Genomic DNA, 24,320 nt, shown 5'->3' with positions numbered 1-24,320 from the left:
GATGACTATTTTTAGCGAGTACGAGAATTATGCTGCCCTGCTTGTTTCAAGGAAGCTTGTAACTTTGCTCTAAGGCCGTGGAAATTTAGTGTTCTTGACGTGTTTAGATTACGTCTTAAGAGGTACTTGTTTGCGATATTGTGACTTCTGTATCTGAATTATTCTCTACAATCGGAAAATGATACACTGTCTTTCATTGAACAGAAAAAGTGTATGTAGCGTTCATATATCTAAAATTTTATATTAATAAGCAAACTGATTATGTGGATTTGAGATCTGGAAACTGGTTTCTACAAACAGATATTGTTAATGGTTGAGAAATGTCACACATGGCGAGGCTAATTATTCCCTGTCTTTGCATTAGACATAAAGAGATTTTCGTCACTGGAACCTTAACGTAATCTAGTCTCCCAGTCTCCATATCAGCAAGCAAATACTGTCGCACGTGAATATAAACATAAACAGTGCAGTTTTAGAAAAAGGGTGTGTCAGAAATATTTTACAAACTTTGAGGACGCTTTCTTCACACCAAACAAAAAAAAGGCTCATCTGAACCGTCCAGCCATACTAAGTTTTATAGTTATTAACTTTGAGGTTCACCGATGACATTGTAATTCTCTCAGAGACAGCAAAGAACCTGGAAGAGTAGTTGAACGGAATGGACAGTGTCTTGAAAGGAGGATATAAGATGAACAAAAGCAAAACGAGGATAATGGAATGTAGTCGAATTAAGTTGGGTGATGCTGAGGGTATTAGATTAAGAAAGGAGACACTTTAAATAGTAAAGGACTTATGCTATTTGGGGAGCAAAATAACTGATGATGGTCGAAGTAGAGAGGATATAAAATGTAGACTGTCAATGGCAAGGAAAGCGTTTCTGAAGAAGAGAAATTTGTTAACATCGACTATAGATTTATGTGTCAGGAAGTCGTTTCTGAAAGTATTTGTGTGGAGTATAGCCATGTATGGAAGTGAAACATGGGTGATAAACAGTTTGGACAAAAAGAGAACAGAAGCTTTCGAAATGTGGTGCTGCAGAAGAATGCAGAAGATTAGATGGGTAGATCACATAACTAATAAGGAGGTATTGAACAGAATTGTGGAGAAGAGGAGTTTGTGGCACAACTTGACTAGAAGAAGGGATCGGTTGGTAGGACATGTTCTGAGGCATCAAGGGATCACCAATTTAGTATTGGAGGGCAGCGTGGAGGTTAGAAATCGTAGAGGGAGACCAAGAGATGAATACACTAAGGAGATTCAGAAGGATGTAGGTTGCAGTAGGTACTGGGAGATGAAGAAGCTTGCACAGGATAGAGTACCATGGAGAGCTGCATCAAACAAGTCTCAGGACTGAAGACCACAACAACAACTATGAACGAACGTTTTATATAGTTCTTAAGCCACAAACTCGTAACAAATTTTCAAATTGGTCTCCGTTTTAATCTACATTCGCATGTACTCGCAGTATCATGGTTTGATGCAACATTTGAAAGCCACACAATATTTCCGCTGCCTTCCGTAATACATCATGGAGCATCTCTACATTAGGAATGTCTGACAGATAAACTAAAATGGTAGTAAGGTAATTTCGTTTAGTATTTCTGTGTAAATTAATTGCGTGACCATTAATTTCAACTAGGGCCTCCCCTACACGGGGAGTCTCTCCTAAGAATCGCCAGGCGCCTTTTCTCTGGTGTTTCGTCAGACATTTGCAATTTCGTGTATACAGCGTGTAACTGGAATCAACTCAGACAGACACTGCTCACCAAGTTTTTCATGTGACGTCCATTGTCAAAGGAAACCGTCGGTTTGTTTCCCATTACAAATAAAACGATTTTTTATCGGGATTTTACGTGATCATTCCATAAAATGGTCCCAAATTAGTCTTCTGTGATATTCGTTTTACTGATATGTACTAACAGGTAAAGTAAAACACAAAGAAGCGACAGCACTGCTCTGCCCTGCGTTGACTTCTACCGCTATTCAATAGGAGTGCTGCTCAGCTGTTGTTGGAGTACTGGTCATTCTTCGTGTTTTACTTTACCTGTTAATACATATCAGTAAAACGAATATCACAGAAGACTAATTTGTGATCACTTTATAGAGTGTTTTCTCCGTCTTCAGGCCACAAGCGGCTCATCTGTACCATCCGACCGCCGCGTCATCCTCACCAGAGGATGCGGATAGGAGGGGAGTGTGTTCAGAACCCCGCTCTCCCGGTCGTTGTGGTAGTTTTCTGTGACCGGAGCCGCTACTATTCGGTCGAGTAGCTCCTCAATTGGCATCACGAGGCTGAGTGCACCTCGAAAAACGGCAACAGCGCATGGCGGCCAGGTTGGTCACCCATCCAAGTGCCGGCCACGCCCGACAGCGCTTAACTTCGGTGATCTGACGGGAACCGGTGTATTCACAGCGGCAAGGCCGTTGCTACTTTGTCGAGTGGGCACGTAAAATTCCGCTTTAGAAATAATTTTGTTTATAACACGAAACAAACCGACGCTTTCGGTCCACATTGGGCATCACATGAAAGACGTGCTGAGTAGTGTTCCTTTTGGTTGACTCCAGCTACACACTGTAAACACAAAATTGCAAGTATTTGCCGAAGCGCCACAGAAAAGGCGCCTGATGGCTCTTAGGAAAGACGCCCGGTTTATATAGTAGAAATCATCCCGAGGATCGCGAATAATGTGTCTGAAATATGCAGGAATCCCATTGTCCAGCTTATTCTCAGCGTCACATTCTGTAGCTTCTGGTAGAATGGTGTGAACGATCATTGAAAACAATATGCGTAAGACGCTCTAGGAGAACATACACATCAACTAGCCTGTCAGCTCTAATTCCAGTGCACATATTCATCTAAACGTATTGCTTTTGTCTAACCTGATTTGTGCCACAAGGATTTTCATCCGTCCTCATGTTGGTTTTCAAAATTTGTAAGTTCATTTTTTCCAAATGTTGCCTCGCGCGCGAACGTGATCTTAGAAATATAAAAGAGATTGGCATCTTATTCAAACAAATCATCGGTAAATGGTCTTTCGAGGTTGAGAACCGTGAAGTGAAAGACCCTGAAAGCGTTTAACACTATACCATTACGTGAACTACCCACGGAACACGCCCCACGTCGTAGTATGAGGTGAGTCACATGCTCTGGCAAGTGTCGTTGACATATGCCTCGATCTCCTTTGACAGTCTGCAAAATGCGCTCTCTCTGGTTAGATGTACAAATCTATTTTGGTCTACTTCTCCAGCTATATCTACATCTACTGCACTACTCTGCAATTCATACTTATTTGTTTGGCAAATAATTCACAGCACCACTCTAAGACTATTTCCCGACCGTTTCTCTCTCGAATAGGATGTGCGAAAAACGAATGCCTAAATCTTTCCGTGCAAGGTCTGATTTCCCTTATTTTACTAATGGTCATTTCACTATATGTAGGCTGCAGTCCACAAAATATTTCAGCATCCGGAGATCATTGCAGTTTAGTGTAAAGCTCTCGCCGCATCATAAAACGCCATTGATTTAATGATTTCCACCCTAACTCGGGTATTATAACCTTGATACTCTCTCCCCTATTTCGCGATAATACAAAAAGAGTTGCCCTTCTTTCAACTTTCCGAAGTTTTCCGTCAATCCTGTCTGGTAAGGCTCTGTACAGTAATGCTCCACAAGACTACGGACAAGTCTAGTTAGGAAGTCTCTTTAGTAGATTTGTACCATCTTCTAAGTATTCTGCCAATAAAACGCACTCTTTGGTTTGCCACCCCAAAGCATTTTCTACGTGATGGTTTGAATTTAAGTTTTTCGTAATTATAACCTATAGATACTTACTGAATCGACAACGTTTAATTTTGTGTGATTTATCGTCTATTCGAAATTTAACGGGTTTTCACACAACTGAGACAATAGTCTATGGACACGCAGCTTTTTTAGGCTGCACTTGTGAGGGTTGGAGTCGAAAGCCTTCTGGAAATCTAGAAAAATGGAATCAACGCAAGACCACCTGTCGATGGCACTCAATATTTCGTGTAAATAAAGAGCCAGTTGTGTTTCATAGGAACCATATTTTCTGAATCATTGTTGATTATGTGTCGTTAGACCGTTACCTGTGTTCGAACACAGTGTATGATCCAAAACCCGGCTGCAAATCGATGGGTCTACAATTCAGTGGGTTAGTTAAAATTCTTTTCCTGTGTATTGGTTGATTTGCACAACTTAGGCCCAGATCTTTCGTCGAGCGACGGTTATATGCGATCGATAAAAATGTACCTATTTCATCAGGGTACTCCGAAAGAAACCTAATTGGTGTAGTCTGGACCGGAAGGCGTGCCTTTATTAAGTGACTTTATTTTTCTTAGCTGCACCGAGGTTATTTTCTTCTAAGTCACTCATGTTGGCAGCTATTCTTGATTCGGATTATGGAATATTTTTTAAATCTTCTTTACCGAACAAATTTCTGAAAACCGTGTATCGCAAATTCATTTCAGTAGCGCTGTCATCGGTAACATTACCATTCGCGCAGTGGTGTTGATTATGTATTGCGGCTGGCATAAAAAAAAAACTGGGTTGCTACGGATGCTGTCTCTGCAATGCGACTGTATACAACAAGAAAGATAAGAAAACTTTGCTTACATTCGTCTCACTGTAACCGCTAAGACCCACAGAGCCTTCAGTCCAATAATAAGTCATATTTGTCTGCTCAGGAAAACATTATACAGTAATGGTTACGAGGGCTGGTTGTCAGGTTATTACAAGAGCAATCAAACAAGGCTGGATTAATGGAGGTGGTCTTTGGAATTGAAATGCCTGCTCCTAATTTGTGATTGATCACTTAAGCCAACACATGATGGTCATGGCACATAGGAAACTGGCATGACCGGCGATCTTCATTTCACGAAGTGAAAGTTTTGAGAACTGTTAATTCCTTAAGGACTCGCCCAGATTTATTCCCTCCATAGTATATCGCGCGTAAGGCCATAAGAATAGACGATATACAGGGTGCAAAAAAAACTACTTATACAAAATTTTAGTGTTTCGAGGAGAGAAGCGGGAACAGTTCTTAATGGGACAAATCGTCTCAGTTGCACCCTTTCCTTGCTAAGGGTCCATGAAGGAGTTGCCGCAAGTGACATGAATAGTGGTTTAGAGATGTTGCTGGAAATGTCCCCTGTTTCATTTATGCATGAGAGGCATCTGCGTGCTAATGATTATGTAACACGCACGGAACAACCAGGTGTTTCACGAATAACGGCTGCAGCTTCTGCCAAACGGGCTACCAGCTTTTCTGGACTGTCTGTCGGTATCCAGTATACCGGACCATTCATCACCTCCGCACAAAAAGAAATTCATATGACGTCAGCAACGCCTCTAAAACATAACACGGTAGTTCGAACATCTTCACTGAATGACGTAAAGATGTTTTTTGTTTTTATCTTCTCCAAACACTCCAAAATTTTGAATACGTTGTTTTCTGCACCCTATATTTATTGGTGTTTTTCAAATAAGTAGTACTACATTAGTATATACTGACATAAAGTTATTTTCATCAAATTAAAACGTATGGGTGACATAATTTTCACGGCAAAACAAAATGAAACTGTTAAAGGCTCACCACTATTAGATTTACAACTTCGATTCCGCCGTTTCTCTCGATGTTCGAGGCTTTATTGTGAAAAACGTACAACTTTACGCTACAAAGTATTGGCCATCCCTGGCCACTACTTTCTCCCTTCTTCCGCACATTGTAGGAATTCTGTGGCGGAAGAACTGGGCGTCTTTTGTGGAGATCCAGTTTTACTCCTTCTCATATCACCGGAAGTGCTGGACAGGCAGGCCATGTGCCATTGATCAGAAAAGATAATAGTCAGACGGAGCAAGGTCTGGAGAATACGGCGGGCGGGGCAGCACTTACGATTTCACCGTTTCCAAGTATGTTTTGACGAGTTTTACGACCTGCGGCCAAGCACTGTCGCGCTGCTGCGGTCAAGCACAAGTTTCGTTTGAAACTTCCTGGCAGATTAAAACTGTGTGCCCGACCGAGACTCGAACTCGGGACCCGAGTTCGAGTCTCGCTCTGGCACACAGTTTTAATCTGCCAGGAAGTTTCATATCAGCGCACACTCCGCTGCAGAGTGAAAACCTCATTCTGGCACCTTTTCATGTCTGTCGCTGTATTGTGTTCGTTTGTCTTTCAGTGGTATGTTCAAACGCATGAATTGCTTTCTATATCGATCTTCTGTGATTGTTTCCATCGGTTTCAGTAGCTTCGGAAAACCTTCTCTCTTCCGCCGCCAAATCGGTCCTCGGCGTCCAAATCACCGCGCTTGAAGCATTGAAACCACTCTCTGAGCGTTCTCGCACCCGGCGTTCGATGAGCCTCATCCGCAGCTTCCTTTCTGTTAAAGTAGGAAACTAAAAGCTCCACCAAATGACGATAAATGGGCTCGTAAGTAGACACATTCCATCGAGAATGATTTTATGATGCAATCACAAATCGATTAGTATTTTGATGGCGTCGTTTCTACAAATGCCTAAGCGTACTATATGACACTTGCGACCAACCGCCTGCACCACCACTTGCCGCTACTGCCATCTATTGCAAAACGGCGGAAACAATCTTGTTAGACTTAATAATTAAAGAGCAAAAAATAAGCTCTACTTATGTACTATGCTTTGATTTGTACGCTACACAAATTCACGGTTTTGATGCTGTCTCGCAAACACTTCGAGGCCCTCCAGTCCCTTGGTACGCACCTACGAGGCTAACCCTAAGATACTAGATGCCCTCCGTTTGTTACTATCTCAGCACTATACGAGCCTTCGTCTGTCCGCGTGGGCTGACAAGATAACAGCGAGCAGCTCGTGTACACGGTCACCTTTCCCGCGCTTCTTTTGCGAGTGACAAATAATGACGCGAAGTATCCCCTGTCGTGTCTTTAAACTTGTCTGTATTGTTTATATGTGGACATAATTTCATACGAAATAATTTTGGCAACTACAGAAAACGCACATCCGAATGGCTGATCGCAGGTTTGAACCCCAATCTCACGGATAGAAGTGCAGTGTTTCAATCAATTCGACAGCTTGCACATTTAAAAATAAAAGACTAGAATTTTGATTTTTCTCCTATTTACTTGGTCTGACGTATAGCAGTGTTAGTACTGGATATAAAGCTTAATAGTTTGCGCAAAGTCGGAATCCATTTTGCACTCTCCGCTACATAATAATTTCACTGCTGATGTTATATATCAATGGCATGGCAGATAACAGTAATGTCAGACATTTCGCAGGTTATGGTATTGTCTAAATGGATCTGAGAAGCTTACACATATATCCCATCAGATCCAGATCAGATTTCAAAATAGTGGAAACTTTGACAAATTGATTTAAATATTAAAAAATGTATGACTATAGTTGATTCACTAAACTCATATTATATTTACAGTTTGTGAGAATATGAAAAAGAAAGATCACTTGGAATCAGTCGTGGGAAAAACATGTGGCTGCGTGCGATTCATTGGTAGGATACTAGGAAAATTGAATCAGTGTCTCAAAATTTCGAGAATCAACTTGCTCTCTGCCACGTGTGTTGAGCGAAAAGACAGTGAAAGCTAAGATCAGACGGAGAGTAACCAACAGTCGTTCTCCACGTGACCCTTTCGCGACTGAAAGAGTAAGGGGGAAAGTGAAAGTGAGTTAGTGCTACCTGCGTGGAGTAAACGTAAACAAAGTATCTACAAAGGAGGCTGATTACAAATGGCCCGTGTGACCCACCGTAGACTATTGCTGAACTGTTTGGGTCCCATTCGAAATAGGAGTAACAGCGGCTGCTGAAAATTTGGAAAGAAGTGCAGCATGGATGGTCACAGGTTTGTTTCACTCACGAGAGAACTTTACGGGAACGCTGAAAAACCGAATAGGCGGGCGTTTGAAGATAACGTCAACTATACCACGAAAGCCTACTTACAAACTTTCATGAAACCATAGTAAGTATCTAAGGATAAACGAAAACCCTCTACGTATTGGTTTCATAAGGATCAAAAATGGTTATAATGGCTCTGAGCACTATGGTACTTATCTGCTGAGGTCATCAGTCTCCTAGAACTTAGAACTACTTAAACCTAACTAACCTAAGGACATCACGCACATCCATGCCCGAGGCAGGATTCGAACCTGCGACCGTAGCGGTCGCTCGATTCCAGACTGTAGCGCCTAGAACCGCTCGGCCACTCTGGCCGGCGTTCCATAAGGACCACGAAAGTAAGATTACTCACACTATGCACAGAGACAATTAAGCATTCATTCCTTCCGCGCTCCATACGTGAATGGTGCAGGAAGGATCCCTAAAACATGGTACAATTGGAAATACTCTCCACCATGTGCTTCCCGGTGTTTTGCATACTATGGATATGGATATAGCTGTCTTGGCTCTGAATCGCACCACCACTGCAGTCTGACAAATTGCCTGGCAGGCGCCAGCCCGACTCACCCGTGGCGTCCGGCGGCTGCCGCCATGGCGGCAGTAAGTCTCTGGTCGCCCGTCGCACTGGGAGCAGAGCAGCTGACTGCTGGTACGTCTGCTCTCTGCCGCGCCGACACCGCTACTGCCTCAGTCAGGCTCCGCTGCAGCTGCCGCGCCTGGCCCCCGCAGCGTAGGCAACACACCACACACCGCGTCCCCTCGTACCGGCACGCCCACCTCCGTCTCCTCCTCGCTGCAAGTACTCCGTCGCTACAACACTCGTGCAAAGCATTCCCCCTTTAATTTTAGCAGAGTGGTCAGCTCGTCTAACTGCCGTGTAGCGAGCCGGGGTTCGATCCTTCTCTCAGGGACTGAGTGTCGTGTTGTCATCACCATTTCGTAATAATCGACACGCAAGTCGCTCAGTCTGGCGTCAGCTGAAAAGACTTACAACTCGGTGGTCGAATTTCCCCAGGTGGGGCCTCGTGGCTATCAATGCCATACGATCATTTCATTTCATTTTCGCTTTGGAAAATTTCAAATGTTGCAAAAACATTCGAAAAAAAATAGTACAAGTCATGAGACGACAGATTATTCACACATTTTCTTAAGTGTTAATCCGACAACTGGTTGGCAGCAATACTTCTACAAAACTTCTTTTTGTTGTCTGTTTGTCTCTTCAATTTCTCATGCGAAGCGTCTCGTACATCACAGCTGATCTGTTTGGAGCATGAACTCTACCTCTCCTTCTCTTGCCTTGAATAATTAATTCTTTTTCATTAGCCATGAAAGATATTGTTTTGGTGCAGCTGGCCATAGTGTTGGTAGCAGAGATCTTTTTCACATATTCTTCTAAGGATTTTTCATTTGTGAGCGTTGTTTCCGTGAGATTGTTTACATCATGTTCGAGCAACACTTTTTAAATAATTCCAGATTTTTCTTCTCACATGCACAAATAGTTCATATTTTCGTGCAGTAGTGGCTACGCTCCAGCAAAGAACTTAAAAAACTTTATTTTGGACTCCACGTCCTGGTTCCTCGAACCAAGCAGTATGTTTCTCTTGTAATAGACTGCCTTTGTCTGTGCAGTTCTGCCCTTTATGTCAGCTAAAGGGTCACTGTCTGTACTGCTTTTACATGCTAAGTAGTTGAAGGTATTCATTTGTCATACGTTAACTGCAATGTCTACTACGATAGGTTGGCGCTTGCATGATATAATTTCGGCCTTCCTTGTGTTAATTTTGATTTTATGCTTCTGTTCCTCGATAATCATGTTTGCTAACGTTTTCTCCAGTTTCCCTTCTTTTTCCGCTATGGCAGTTATGTCGTCAACATAATTTCATTCTGATTTCCACTCCATTATTTTTATCTCTTCCATATCCTCTTTTCCCGCCGCGCGGTCTAAGGCGTCTTGCCACGGGTCGTACGGCTCCCCCCGTCGGAGGTTCGAGTCCTCCCTCGGGCATGGGTGTGTGTGTTGTCCTTAGCGTAAGTTTGTTTAAGTTAAATTAAGTAGCGTATAATCCTAGGGACCAAGGGGCCGATGACCTCAGCAGTTTGCTCCTATAGGTACTTACCACAAACTCCCAAAAATTTGCTCTTTCCGCGTTGCACTCGCGAGAGACAAACGACGGTGTTGAATATCCTGTGGCATGCACTCTAAATGTGACAATAGACCAAAAATGGACCAAAGATGAGATTAGCGGTAAACGTAACATTAGAATTGGAGTCCCGTAGTAAATGAAAGAAAAGAATTCTTCTACATTATAGACAAGAGAACAGCGAGAGAGGAAACGTGAAAGACACAGAAAGTAGATTAGAACAGATATAGAGAAGACTTTTCATCAAAGAAAAAGTGTACTTTTATCAAAAAAGGTATTATTTTTAAAGATGGATGTATTGAACACAACATTGTATCAATGAATCATGGATAGTGACAAAAGCAGGAAAAAGAGAATCTAAACGTTTGATGTATTACAGAAAAATGCTGAAAACTAAGTGGAGTGATAAGTTAAACACAGGAAATTCTCCGCAGAATCGTCGAACACTCTTATATGGATAACAGTAACTAGAAGAAGAGACATGTTAGGAAATGTGTCTATACACCAGAGAACATTCAACAAATAAGGGTGGACATTGGGTATAAGTGTTACCCTTAGGTGAAGAAGTTGATACAAGAAAGGAAGCTGTGGCGGGCCACATCACACACTCGAACACTCTGGTGACAAAAAAAAAATCTGCACTTACGGTTCTTGTCTGTCTTCCTACACACACACGCACAATCACGCACAGCACAGCACACAGTGTAGCACAGATGCTCTAATACCTCAACAACATCGGTTAAACAGAGGCCTATCAACTTCAAACTGTATATTGCCGTAAAAATGTTAAGCATCATCGGAAACAGAGGAAATAGGAAAGGAAACAGCATGAACAATCACAGTAAAGAACAGACAATGTTAGTCCACAATTAGAATTGCCCTGTCGATATAGAGAGGACTACTCCCTGTCAGTGTGGTTCAAAACCAAAATGAGTGCACTGGAAATTGGAAATTTGTAGTAAGGTCTTATGGGACCAAACTGCTGAGATCATCGGTCCCCAAGCTTACGCGCTACTTAATCTAACTTAAACTAACTTACGCCAAAGACAACACACACACACACACACACACACACACACACACACACACACATGCCCGAAAGAGGACTCGAACCTCCGGCGATGAATGCGTTCTAACAGTAATATGGCAGTGGTGTTTGCTCTTAAATTTTGAGTTGGGTATACAGGTAGTCTGTTGGCATAGTTTTGAAGTGAATGCCACCAATACCTTTTAAAGACAGCGTAGTGTTCGAGAGAGAAAGACCTGCGAAGCAGTTCCCAGAGACACCATCTATCCGTGGCTCAGAGCAGTTGGTCTGCATGCCATACTTTCGGCAGTGTGTATCTCACGCTCATTGTGTGCAGAGAATGGCGCGTTTAACGTGAAGATAGAATCATGATGAATGGTGGAATGAGCTTTTCCCAGAAGTATGCTTTTCAGTTTACAGAATGATTCTCGTTGCACATCAGCCTAGAGGAAAACTGACAGTCGATTTTCCTGTAGACCAACCAGAGTCGGCTACGACATCAGTAGCGTGCAATCGACTCTGCGGATATCACCTGCCCGAGACATCAGGCAGTGCTGTCGGTGGATTAACCTGCTGCTCCATGAGCGAGCACGCTCATGAGCGCTCTGGTTGGTCAGCCTCGGTGGTAACTGCCTTGCTGACAGGGTAGCTGGCAGCATGAGAGGAGAAAAAAGAACACCAATAAACAGAAGTCACCCATAAAAGAAGGGTGTGACGAATGAATTTCTTTTATTTCCACTAGTCATCAAAAAGCTTTTCGTCCTTAAACTACTGGTTTCCGTCAGCAATGACCTCCTTCAGATCTGTTTTATGAGATGTATGACTCTGCCAGAACTGTGGCGTGGTTTATACCGTATTTTAAATGTGTGCGTAACGCTAAGCTGATTGTGTGTATATTTTTTGACGGTGCCACTACGGCTTTATTACATTAGCTCATGTTATGAAACAGATCCGAAGATGAGTATTGCTGACCAAAACTGGTACTCTAAGGACCAAAACTTTTGTGATCAATGGAGGAAATAAAAGAAATTCATTTTACACTTCCTGGATCACTATTCTGATCCGATACTATTAAGCAACGTGCGAAAAGAGTGTGACGGTTTCCTTAGGAAAACCGTTGTACGTTATTTTAATCCTCGAGTACATCGTAAATGTAGGGGATTTTGTTGAGTACTTCTGCTGAGCGGGCAGGCTAACTAGAACTAGGGAGATATACTTGTGCTCATTTTGGTGAACAACTGTTCCAGAAAACTATTTATTGTAACGAGCCAGGCAGTGTTCAGAGGTGCTGAGAGGTATGAAATTTCCCTGCACACGTCTATGTGAGCAACGACAGCCGCCCGACAATACCGGCCTCCAAAGGACGCGCGTTTCCGCTGTACGATAAGCAAACAGAAATGTTTATAATTCTTTTATTGTATTACATTCTTATAGAGTGATGTGGATCGCTCAGAATACGCCAGGCCAGTCCCATTTGGATTAATAGTGCACTTCAAGTATTTCCGACATTTAAAAGATAGGTATATGCGCTGCACAGTGCTTGTGTTGCTTTATGGAACAATACACCAGCCTAAGTTACAGCAGTTGAGTGATTTTTCTTCTTACTTTCAAGTGACTATGTTGAATCAGAACTTTAATTTATTGGTTAACATTCACCGAAGCAGTTGATTTTGCTTAACAGTAATCATGAAAAGTGCGAGACGTTTAGTCCTTGGAATTAATTATTACTCTTAGAGAACTGAAACCTTTAAATTGTTTCCTGCAATAAACATTAATTTTTACGTAGACACATGAACATTTTAGACAGGACGATAACTTAAAGTAGCCATAGTGTTCAATGGGGATTCGTTTTACGCCCCTACTGCTTGTGATAGCACCTGCAGCTGAGTTAAAATTCCTCTAGTGTCCAGGATTGGGAAGGTGTGACGTTAAACTGACAGAATAACACCAATAAACATTCACCTCCAGACAGACCGCCACAAGCTTAAACCGCAAAAGAAGACTGAGAGGCGGGAGCACTTAGTTTGTTAACGCTTCTAGAAACACCAGGAGAAGAGGCCACGTTGTGAAGATTGCCAGCGAGATTGTATCAGATACATCGCTCCCGAACGAGGAACACCGCTGACATCTCGCGTCGATGTCTCATTACACTATCGGAATTGGGAATCTAGGCCTTTAGACAACTCTCTGGACGGAATACTAAACGCTCATGACAACTCCAAACTATACCTGAATTTTTTGGATGTTTCTTTTGCTGTGTATTAATTTACTCATTTACGGATCGGCAAAGACTCGTTTCACTCGGAGAACTGTGTAACGATTGTGTATTTGGGCTTTATCAGTGAATCCTGTGTGCTGTTGCGCACATGGATCAAAGTAGCTAGTTCTGTAGCTATAATCTCTGGAATGTCGTCGAAAGAATCTAGTTCCTCGGTGAGTGGGGCTGATGTGATGAAGCCTTACGTTCGAACGGTGTGCACCCCTGACACGCACTTTTAGTTCCCACACGTACAGAGACCATCACAGGGGTGTGGGACCTTTCCAAGCTGCTCTAGTGGAATAATTGCTCACAGACTAGGAAATCCAGCACATGCGCCTCTCTGCGATACTTTGCGGACGTGAATCTTGTAGTTCATTTGTGGGGTGCATTGGAGATCCGCAATGTAGGCACTTAACCCGCTTCTTAAGGCTCGTCCAGTGTTCTGTTCAGCTCTTTCTCAAAACGGAATCGATTGTGCGAAGTTTTTTTCTATCCCTGCCAGAAGCGTCATACTACAAATTAAAAGAAACAAAAGTAAGAACAAGTTAAGAGACTTTAACAGATATTCACACTTACAGCAAATCAGGCGATGGTGAGGGAAATAGATTAATTCGAAAATGAGACTCTTGTGATACTGAGCGAAGCAGATTAGGAAGTGAAAGACTAACCCTAACAGATAGGTTTTGCTATTAGTTTATGGTGGACAAAGTACGGAGGTGCAGACTGGCAATAGCAAGAAAAGTATACCACAAAAGGAGGACTTTGTTTATTCGAATATAAATTTAAGTGTTGTAAAGTTTTTTTTTTTTTGAAGATATTTGCCTCGAATGTAGTCATGCATGAATGAGAAACGTGGACGATAAACAGTCTATACAAGAAGAAAATATAAGCTTTTGAAATGTGGTGCTACAGAGCAATGGTGAAGATTAGATGAGTAAATCGAATAACTAGTGAGGAGCTACTGAATTGAATGGGGGAAGATATAAATTTATCGCACAAGTTCTTTAAGATAAGAGACCGGTTGATAGGAGACTCACAGAAGCATCAAGGAATCGTCAGATTGGTAATGGAGAGAAACGTGTGTGTGTTTGTGTCTGTGGAGCATAAGAGCGGGGGGGGGGGGGGGGGGAGCGGTTGTGGGGGGGGGGGTGTCTCAATGTTTCGGAGAAATGGTAAGTATTTAGAGATGAAAAGGCTTGGACAGGCCTGATTAACATGGAGAGCTGCAATAAACCAGTCTCCGCACTGAAGACCAAAACACCAACAACAATCTTTTGACCGGGTGTTATCGGATTGTTTCTCGTGGTTATAGCCATATTCTTGCATTCAACCACATGCGAAGACAGCTGCTATTTACTAAACCAATTATAAATTTTGCCGAGTTTTACTTGCGTTTCCTCACAATCGTCCAGAGACGATATTTTCTTGTAGACAGGAGCATCGTTAGCGAACAATCTCAAAGTGATTCATTTATTTAGCGTATGCAATACAGATTGAACTATAACTAACAACATGAATTGCATAGTTCTACAAAACAAATAGAACAAAAAAATTAAATCTACAATTTAATATCCAAAGTCTGAGCCCATTCAAGGGTTACCTCTGCCACTTTAAAGAAATGGTTTGGATTTCCAAGATAAGTTCGTCCGCTACAGCTTTTTACAATGTGTTTGATGGTCTGATGTTCATTGCCACAGTCACATTGAGAAGATGAAGCCTTTTCCCATCGGTGGAGGCGTTCTGCACAAATACCAGGACCTGTACGAATTCTGTTAACTGTTTTCTAAGCACGTCGCGGTAATTACATGCCGGATGGTCGTGTGCTAGGTCTTATGATGGTCTGATACTGCTCATGGGCAATGTTACACGCGTTTCTGACTACTTCCTGCTCATGGCGAAATCTACTGCTTGCAGTGATTCTACCAAAATACCAGATGCCTGCCTCGATTTTCATCGCTTCATTCTAAGCGCAGGCACATCAGAGTGGATTGCCAGCTGCGGAACTTTAATTAAATTTTCATATTTCTTGAGAAGGGCATTCTGTCTTCCAAAATCCGGTAGCGCAGTATAAGTTATAGGTGGTAACCAGTGATGAGGAACAAATCTGATACAGTCTGTTATTGTCCTCGTTGCTGCATTTAGCTGAACATCGATTTTTTTCACATGAACGAAAATATTCGCAAACGCAGCGTACCTTAAGCTGTACGTTTTCACTGGTAGGTGCTAAACGAGTATAAAATCTGTATTCAGGCCTGTCTTCTACAGATTTCCCGGCTTAAACATGAATGCGCGACTGCATCACAACGTTTCTTCCAGGGAAAAATCAATCAGATATCCGAGTCATAAGATACGAATGCTGCTGCTGATCATGTCTGATAAATTATTTATGTATTTGAGAACATTAGGCATGCTATTACACTACACTGCCGCATGCTGATATTATCCTCGTTTCCATTATAGCCAACTCTACACCTGCGAAGGTAGTCCGTGTAATTTAGTAGTCGACGATGTGGCACTGTGTTTAACACTGTTCTGTAGCGTAGGAAGAAGGGGACTGCCAATCCATTTGCACCTACTGTTTGACAGGTATAGTACTAGGCTGGCTAGTTTCATTCCAGAAGTAGGCGACGTCCGTTGCTTTAAGAGCTACCGACATTACGTCAATGAGGCTGCATTGGATGAAAGAATAAGCACAGGAACATATGTCTTCGGTTGTCTGGAGCTCACCAAATTTGCACTGGTTAGGCGGCACTGAGTATCTCCATTTTTGAAGATTTGCTTAGGATCTTGTTGTTCTTGTTCGCAGTCTACCAAGGGATTCCGAAACTTCCCAGTTTTAGCGATGGTTCATCGTAACGTGAAACTTAGATTTGCCTAGAGCGAGAAAAAATGTTATTTTCAAATACGGAGAGACTCAAGTTGCAGTTACAGCTCCTTAAAATAAACACACTCTAACAAGGAGACTGCAACCGCAGTAAAAGCAGCCAACAGTAATGTAAGCAGAATCTCAGCAGCGTTCGCATTTAACAAGCCTGTGGAGCATCTCGATTAGTGAGGGCGCCTATTGTGTCGGAGAACAATTTGCAAGTCTCGTAATGAGTTGTGGATGGGTATGCGAGGCCAACTAGGCGTCGACAGAAAGCACTCCACAAACGATCACCTGATTAGTCACTGCACTCTGCGGGCTGTGTACCCGCCCAACAAGTGGACTAGCAGACACGCCCTGCGTAAATGACTATTGTCCCCTGCACGAATCATGTCGTATAATGATACAAAGTATGACAGAGGTAACATACTGCTCTCCAAAAAACATTATACCTAACCATGATCCGCTTTCCTTATCAGGTTACGTAATGTTGATAGCATTCTTACATCAATGTAAAGCGCAAAGCCTGTTCTTAATGACACTGTACTAAGACACCACTTACAATGCATCCGATGTATTTCTGAAATGCTCCAAGAGAAATGGTGTTCTATTTTGATCGTACGGTTTTTACGTTGACTGTTTTCACGGACATTAGTGATATATTGAAGTAGTGCATTCAGCTACGAGATATTTGACACCTGGTAGTCAAGGAAGGCAGGATTCGGTTACGATTGTTGACGGGGCGGTAATCACTATTGGTTGGCTTTTCTTTTAATCACACACAGTTTATTTAAAACCAACAACAAATTAAAGTAATGGCAATAATTTACGAATTGTTCCACGGCTGAAGGCCTTAAGGTGAATAAAGTAAGAATTGTTTGAACTTGTAACGTACAATTACAGTTATTAAAATATAAAAGACAAATCACCAAAGATCTTAAAGCTCACTGCTAAAATAGAATTACCAAATTAGTATTTTAAAGCAATTAACCATGCTCACGGCTGAAGGCCTTAATGGCAATAAATTAATAATTGTTTCACGGCTGAAGGCCTTAAACGCCAAGAATGGCAATTATTAACAAAATTAACAACATACAATAAAACAGCAAATATAATAACAAAAAATGGTTCAAATGGCTCTGAGAACTATGGGACTTAACTTCTGAGGTCATCAGTCCCCTAGAACTTGGAACTACTTAAACCTAGCTAACCTAAGGACATCACACACATCCATGCTCGAGGCAGGATTCGAACCTGCGTCCGTAGTGGTCGCGCGGTTCCAGACTGTAGCACCTAGAACCGCTCGGCCACTCAGACCGGCTATAATAACAAAGGTTAATTCAAAAGGACAAGCAACTGATCACTAAACAGGTGAGACAAATGGTGGTAACTTGGTAATAAAATAATAACACAATAAAAAAACACAAGGGCCAGTCACACACGATGCTCCAGGAATTGGCCTCTGAGTAGGTCAGGTCAAAAACACTTTAGCGACCGATGAGAAAGGCAGCGAAAAGTTGCACTCGCACCACAAGATGGTAACTCAGAAGAGTGGCAGTTTAACGAGTGACTAATGATAATCTTGGTGAGGCTACCTGAAGTCCAATAAACCAATTGCAAAGATGTAAAGATACGCCAAAGCCGGAACCGGCGGTCTGGACTCCAGCCTCAGAATACGGTGCTTAGAGCGCCCGGAACAAGAATGGGATCACTACCATCAAGGTAGAAAAATCGCCAACCAACCTACAATCAAGAAAGCTGTCAAACGTACACGCCTCAACAGAGAGCGACGGCAAGGCGAGGAAACGTACACTGCCGTTACAGACACAAACTCCCCCAGGACAGGTAACTGGGGCATTAGCGGTCCCCAGGAAGGATAATATCGCTGATTGAACTTAACAACTGTAACAAGCTGAAGGTAGTAAATATTAATTAGAAGCCTAGGAAAGCTAATCAGATCCGCGTTCCCCAAGCACTCCACTCGTTGCTCTTTGCCTCGGCGACACTATGAGCAGCAACACGAACCCAAGTCACTGGGGAATCGCGAGATTTCGTAATGGTGGAGGTTTGTCTACCCGAATTGACATGCTCTCAACTTAAACTTGCAGGATCCGGTTTCGACGAGGTCGTGCACCCTCGTGACCGCAGCCCTTCGATACGGCAGTTCATGCGCGCCACCAGCGGTCCCGGCGTGTTCCCGCTCTGCTCCTCCTACATCCCCAACCGCACTGCACACTCGCACAGCACGGAAGAACCACGACGTCACCCCAAAGATAGGGCCACAGTTGCTACATATCCATATCGCCGCTGCTGCCACTAGCGGACAGGCATCGCTTGCGAAACCAAGTGGCAAGTGGCGCCAGTCAACACAAGAAGAAGTAAACAACCGCAGCCACGTCAACTAAATGATACAGTCTGGCCTCCAACAGAGGACGAAAACCTACAACAGCACCAAAGTGAGCCGGAGCACGGCTCTTCTTCTTGTTGACCTACGGGTATCGAGAAGACAAGCATTTTTCTTCAAGTTCGGTGCAATGGTATTATATTAAATTTTTCACTCCGACTAAAATGCATCTATCATCATGTCTTCATCAGTTGGCCGTGAAATATTCAGTTCTCTTATCCACACATTAAAATACACATCTGGAAAAAATTGTACAAATGGAAAGACTACGTCGATTTTGATCCAATGACGGTATATTCCACCTGTAAACGCCGTCCACCAACAGAGAATTTTATGGCGTAGCTATCAGAGCGCTATTTCTGTCTACCATTTAATAGGGAATGCTCACAGGCCCACTGCGGTGCAGACATGTGAATCAAGCAGACATTCATGCAACGAAGGCGCATTTGTGTTTCCTACAGCCAGCTGAGCGAGTTGGAGAGGTGTCAGATTGTGGCCTTTCGATTGATGGGATGGTCCTTTCGGAGAACTTCCCCACAGGATTGACCTGCTGCGTCTGTTGTGCAACGATGCTGGTATCATTGGCCACCTGAGAATTATCACACCAGTAGACGAGTTTCTGGACGCCCACGCACCACAGAGGCCCGCCAGGATCGTCGCACTGTTAGGGTACCAGTGGCAGATCGTACAGCCACCACAACACAAACAATAGGTCTTGTGAGCCCAGACGTGTCAACACGAACTGTTGCGTACCGCTAATTAGCAGTGGGACTACGGGCACACACGCCTCTAGCCCATCTTCCACTCACGTCACAGCATCGGCGTGGACGTCCGCCCCGATAGCTGAGTGGTCAGCGTGACGGATTGCCGTCCTAAGGGCCCCGACTCGATCCCCGGCTGGGTCGGGGATTTTCTCCACTCAGGTACTGGGTGTTGTGCTGTCTTCATCATCATTTCATCCCCATCCGGCGCACAGGTCGCCCAATGTGGCGTCGAATGTAATAAGACCTGCACCAAGGCGGCCGGACATGCCCCGGAAGGGGCCTCCCGTCCAATGACGCCAAATGCTCGTGTCTTTTCATCGGCGTGCACAACTCAAGTGGTGCTGTCAGAGGATCATTTGGAAGACAGAACGGCACGCCGTGGTCTTCAGCGATGATAACAGATTCTGCCTGCAGGCAAGTGATGGTGGTCTGCGCGTACGACGTAGACCTGCTGAGTGCTGTCTCGTAAAATGCAGTAGTGCAAGACACACTGCCCCATCCCAGGCCTTGTGGTATGGGATGCGATAAGCAACAACTCTCGTTAATTTTTCGTATCCCTGGAGGGGCTCCTAACCATGGCTCGAGGCGTGCAGAATGTTGTTAGACCCTTTCTTTTGCCGTTCTTGTAATAGGAAGGTGGACTGCTGTTCCAAAAGGATAACGCTCGTCCACACACGGACCGTGAAACTCTGAGTGTTCTGTAAGACGTGCAGCAACTTCCCTGGCCATCACGATCACCGGAATTGTCTCGAATCGAGCACGTGTGGGGTACGATGGAACGAGGAGTGAACTGTGCGATTCATCAACAAACTCTTACGGAACTACGAGAACAGGTCGAGCAGGCATGGCATGACGCATCCCAGGACAGTATTCGCCATCTCCGTGATCGACCGGATGCCAGGGTCACCACAGTCTAATGTGGATGTTTCAAATGGTTCAAATGGCTCTGAGAACTATGGGACTTAACTTCTGAGGTCATCAGTCCCCTAGAACGTAAAACTACTTAAACCTAACTAACTTAAGGACATCACACGCATCCATGCCCGAGACAGGATTCAAACCTGCGATCGTAGCGGTCCCGCGGTTCCAGACTGTAGCGCCTAGAACCGCTCGGCCACCCGACGTGGATGTTTCAGCATGAGTCGGTACCTGATACCTCATAACAGATTGTGCTACTGATCTTTAAATGTAATTATTTCACGTACTCCATATGCACTCTTGCAACGAAAAATCTTAAGTGAATTGAAAACTTCTAAAAGGGCGTACTAATTTTTTATGGCAGTTTTTATTCACATCATGTTTTGGTTTCACTGTAATGTAGAACAGCTTGCGCTATTGTAAGGTGTCAGGCAAATCCAACACCTTCCATGAAAACCCTGAGATGATAAGCAAATCCAGTAGTATGTCACATATCTCCGAATAAATCGTGACATTAAATTAACCAAAGTAATACGAGTAACGAGTGAGCAAATGGAATACCACAGACTAACACAAGAATGCATAAATGCATGTCATACCTTCCCACCGTGAGACAGACGCAGTTCCGAGGGGAGAAACGAGAACAGAAGCCGAGAGCAGAACCGTGTTAAGCTAGAATGCCCTACGATAAGGGACAGACTGGACACCCACGTCCCTGGCTAACCACTAGGTCCACACCACCCGCAAGTTTTAGCGTGAGACTTTTTCGCGTCTCTGTTACGTTAGGACCACCCCCCAGACCATGTTAAAAGCTAGAGCCCTCCAGAAAAACAGTATAGATCTTACGATAGCATAAAAAGGGCTACACCAGCTGCAAGTTTTTGCGTGAGACTTTTTCGCGTCTCTGTTACGTTGCAAACTTTAAAAATATTGCCCCACCACGAAAAGTATAACGTTTCTCATTGAATAGACAGAATTTTTGTAAGGGGAGCTTAAGGATAACATTGAGACCCTGACTGGTCAGATGAAAACACATCCAGATAGTTTTTTTTTAAACCAACTTCGGTAAATGGTAGTAAGGAGAAGTTAGTTAGTTCCGAGACGCCGAGCTGGATGGCTGTTGCGCCGGCCGCTGCCCCCCTGAAGCTGCCTAACCAACGACAAGGTAATGAACGCACGCGATGCCGCATAACAGCGCATAAAGCTTCACTCAGAACTGCAGAAGTCTCATCTATTACACCCCTTTTTGCGTACTAGTGTCGATCGTCAATTAAAGCTCATGGTGTTCACATTTGCCACTTGAAGTAAAAATCTGAAATGCGATGATTTTTCTGTTATATAGTTATTGAGAAGCCACATCAGCCACTGTAATTTACGACAAGTTAAATAAGTAATTAAAGATAATTGAGGGTCACTGTAGACCATTTTCATAGTCTTCTCTTTTGTGAAACTTAATTTAAACCTAGATTATAGTTGTGATATGGCATAGGTCATCCTTCGATCCATTGTAGAACTTGGAAACCCATTCAGGGAATATTCGTTCACATTTTTGTTGAACGCAGTTGGTTTTTACCATCCTGTATTAAAACACTTCCTTTTATCAATAGTGCAATTTAGAAACAATGTTTTGTGAGTAGAATAAAATTTCCAATGGTAAACTTAACTGCTTTTTCGATGTTATTTTACCAGCTAACTAAAAATAGGAAAGCCTTGAACGCCTTCCACTAAATTTAGTTAGTATTAACATTCTTTTACAGGGAGTGCAGCGGAGCTGAAGCTGAAATCATTAAGTAGTTGGTTATATCATTGCTAATCTCACTGAGCTCTTCTTAATTCTACATGTCATGTGTGGTCTGGCGTCTCCTTACCAGCAACAGGTCCCAGGTTCAAACTAGTCAATTCCCTAAAAAACACGCTCAGAGCATCGTTGCGCGAAAGTGGTAGGGAGACACGGTATAGAACAAACAGACACCACCCAGAATGTTAGACTATTTAACGGTGTTTATGCAAACTAAGACAGAAACATGATATGAATGTATTTTAATGTGAGGATAGAAGTTTTAGTGATTCGTGGAGAGCTCACAAAGACATGACGATTCATATATTTTAGTGGGGTAAGAAAAACTATTCATGTAGTCCTGTTACACTGACCCTAAAGAGAGACCTTTGTTCTGTCGATTCGCATAGTTTAACAAGAAGAACAACATCACGCTCTTGAATGCAGTAGTTGAAGCTATTAGTGATTTATGGAACTGCAAGTTCCATACTCCTAGCAATGCACAGATAGCGCGATGACCAACAACAGCTTGGAAACATGAATTAATCGATCATTTAGGCGAAGTCCATCACTCCATTTAGACGCCATATATTCAGTATCAAGCGAGTTACACACTAACGGAAATGGAAAGTGCTCCACCGTGAAGTATCAGTCCGTTTTATCAAACTTCCCGACGACATTCACTGAACTGTGATCGATAAACTCTAAGCTCCTGAAACACCTTACGTTGTGGTTTAATTACACTACTCGAATTAATTATTTACTTCGAGTAATCACAAGCACAACAACATTACTTAATGCAAAGAAAAGACACATGAATAGAGACAGAAATACTCTGAAAAGGACCACAGGAATAAACTCTCAGGGTCGGTGGTGTAAGGTGCACAGACCATCCAGAAGAAGCGAACTTTGAATTCAAAAATTTATTACATACATCATTTATAAAATTAATTAGAATTGGAAAGTCACGAAATTGAATCATTACAATACTGCCTTCAACAAATGATTCCAGTTGCGAGAGCGCCAGCTACACGCCGTCACTGAATGCGAACACCCGCCGCCTAAGATCAGCTTCACACAACAAATTTCAATAGTATGGACAGGAATTTCCAAAATACGCATAAAATAAAACGGTTACCACACATGAAATATTTCAATAAACTATTAAGTTGATATAAAACCCACCAGAGATCGGAAGTAAGTGTGACACTTAACCAACAATCCCTAACTAATTAACATCACCTAAACGTGATAAAATATATAGATTGCACAAACATGAAGAGATCAGCACGGGTTTAAAAGAATTACCTATAAAAAAAATTACACTTTAAATTGAGCCAGCGAGTGCAGCAATTAAAATTAATAGCTCAGATCTAAAGATTTTAAATAGCTACGGTAACTATTAGCCGCTCTGTTCTCAGACAGATTACGAGTAGACACAGTTGGGAGTTAAATGAGCCAAAATGTGCTTTAATGTAATAACAGACAAATTAAGCTTCACGCGTCTTGCCACTCCTCTCTTACCCTTTAAAAAGAACAATAACGTTTTTCAAACCAGTTGCACTGTACAAGCAGCACAAGGTGCCGTGACGTTTCATGGAAACACGCTCCTGACAGGTCATTACAATTAAAGCGTAACACTGGCGACGTTAAGGTAGAGCACCAGTTGCAACCAGTTATCTCATGGCGAAAGCAAGAAATCATTCACCTGTAAACTGGTCGCTGCTCACTGTTTTCAAATGCAGCGCTGTACAGCGTCCACAAATAGGAGACATGAGCCGGTTCTCCATCCACTGTGAGTGAAGACAAGATTTAGCAGACACCTCCACTTATCCAAATTCCACCCACGAAACCCCTTTTATTGAGTGGTGCATAAGTTGGTAGCGTGTTTCCATAAGTTTAATAAGCACAACAGATACACATAACAGAGACATTAGTCACTACAACATATTCTTCTTCACTATTTACAACAGTCTGCCAACGCTGGGGTGACTTTTCGATTCCGCAACTGCAGACACCACGTGGTTTTGAGGCGAAGAGGTCTTCAAGCCATGTTCGGAGCGTATTTTCATTCAGAAAGGAAGTTCCTTGAAGGGTCTTAGATAGAGAGCGGTAAGGGTGAAAATCTGAGGGCTCAATACCGGGTGAATAACTTGGGTGCGGAATGAGTTCCCAACCCTCTCCTGTAGCAGAATGCAGGCTGGCGTTGTGGTGGAGTAGCATTTTTTCACTCGGTCTTCC

The 24,320-nt window shown here is 43.0% G+C and overlaps 1 protein-coding gene and 1 pseudogene across 1 annotated transcript in view; both read right to left on the bottom strand.

Moving 5' to 3' along the window:
* LOC126355358 (collagen alpha-1(XVIII) chain-like) overlaps window positions 1-16,006 on the bottom strand; it is a 586,377-nt gene extending 570,371 nt beyond the window's left edge. Inside the window, exons 1-2 of the mRNA XM_050005652.1 lie at window positions 15,927-16,006; window positions 8,490-8,732 (exon numbers count right to left, since the gene is read on the bottom strand). Of these exons, the coding sequence (XP_049861609.1) occupies window positions 8,490-8,732; window positions 15,927-16,006 (323 nt within the window). The remainder of the gene's footprint in view (window positions 1-8,489; window positions 8,733-15,926) is intronic.
* On the bottom strand, window positions 2,312-2,429 carry LOC126356748 (5S ribosomal RNA; annotated as a pseudogene).
* Window positions 16,007-24,320: the final 8,314 nt, after the last annotated feature.

Source organism: Schistocerca gregaria, chromosome 3 (assembly GCF_023897955.1).
Source record: "Schistocerca gregaria isolate iqSchGreg1 chromosome 3, iqSchGreg1.2, whole genome shotgun sequence".
NCBI lineage: Eukaryota > Metazoa > Arthropoda > Insecta > Orthoptera > Acrididae > Schistocerca > Schistocerca gregaria.
This window is presented reverse-complemented; position numbering and strand designations above follow the sequence as displayed.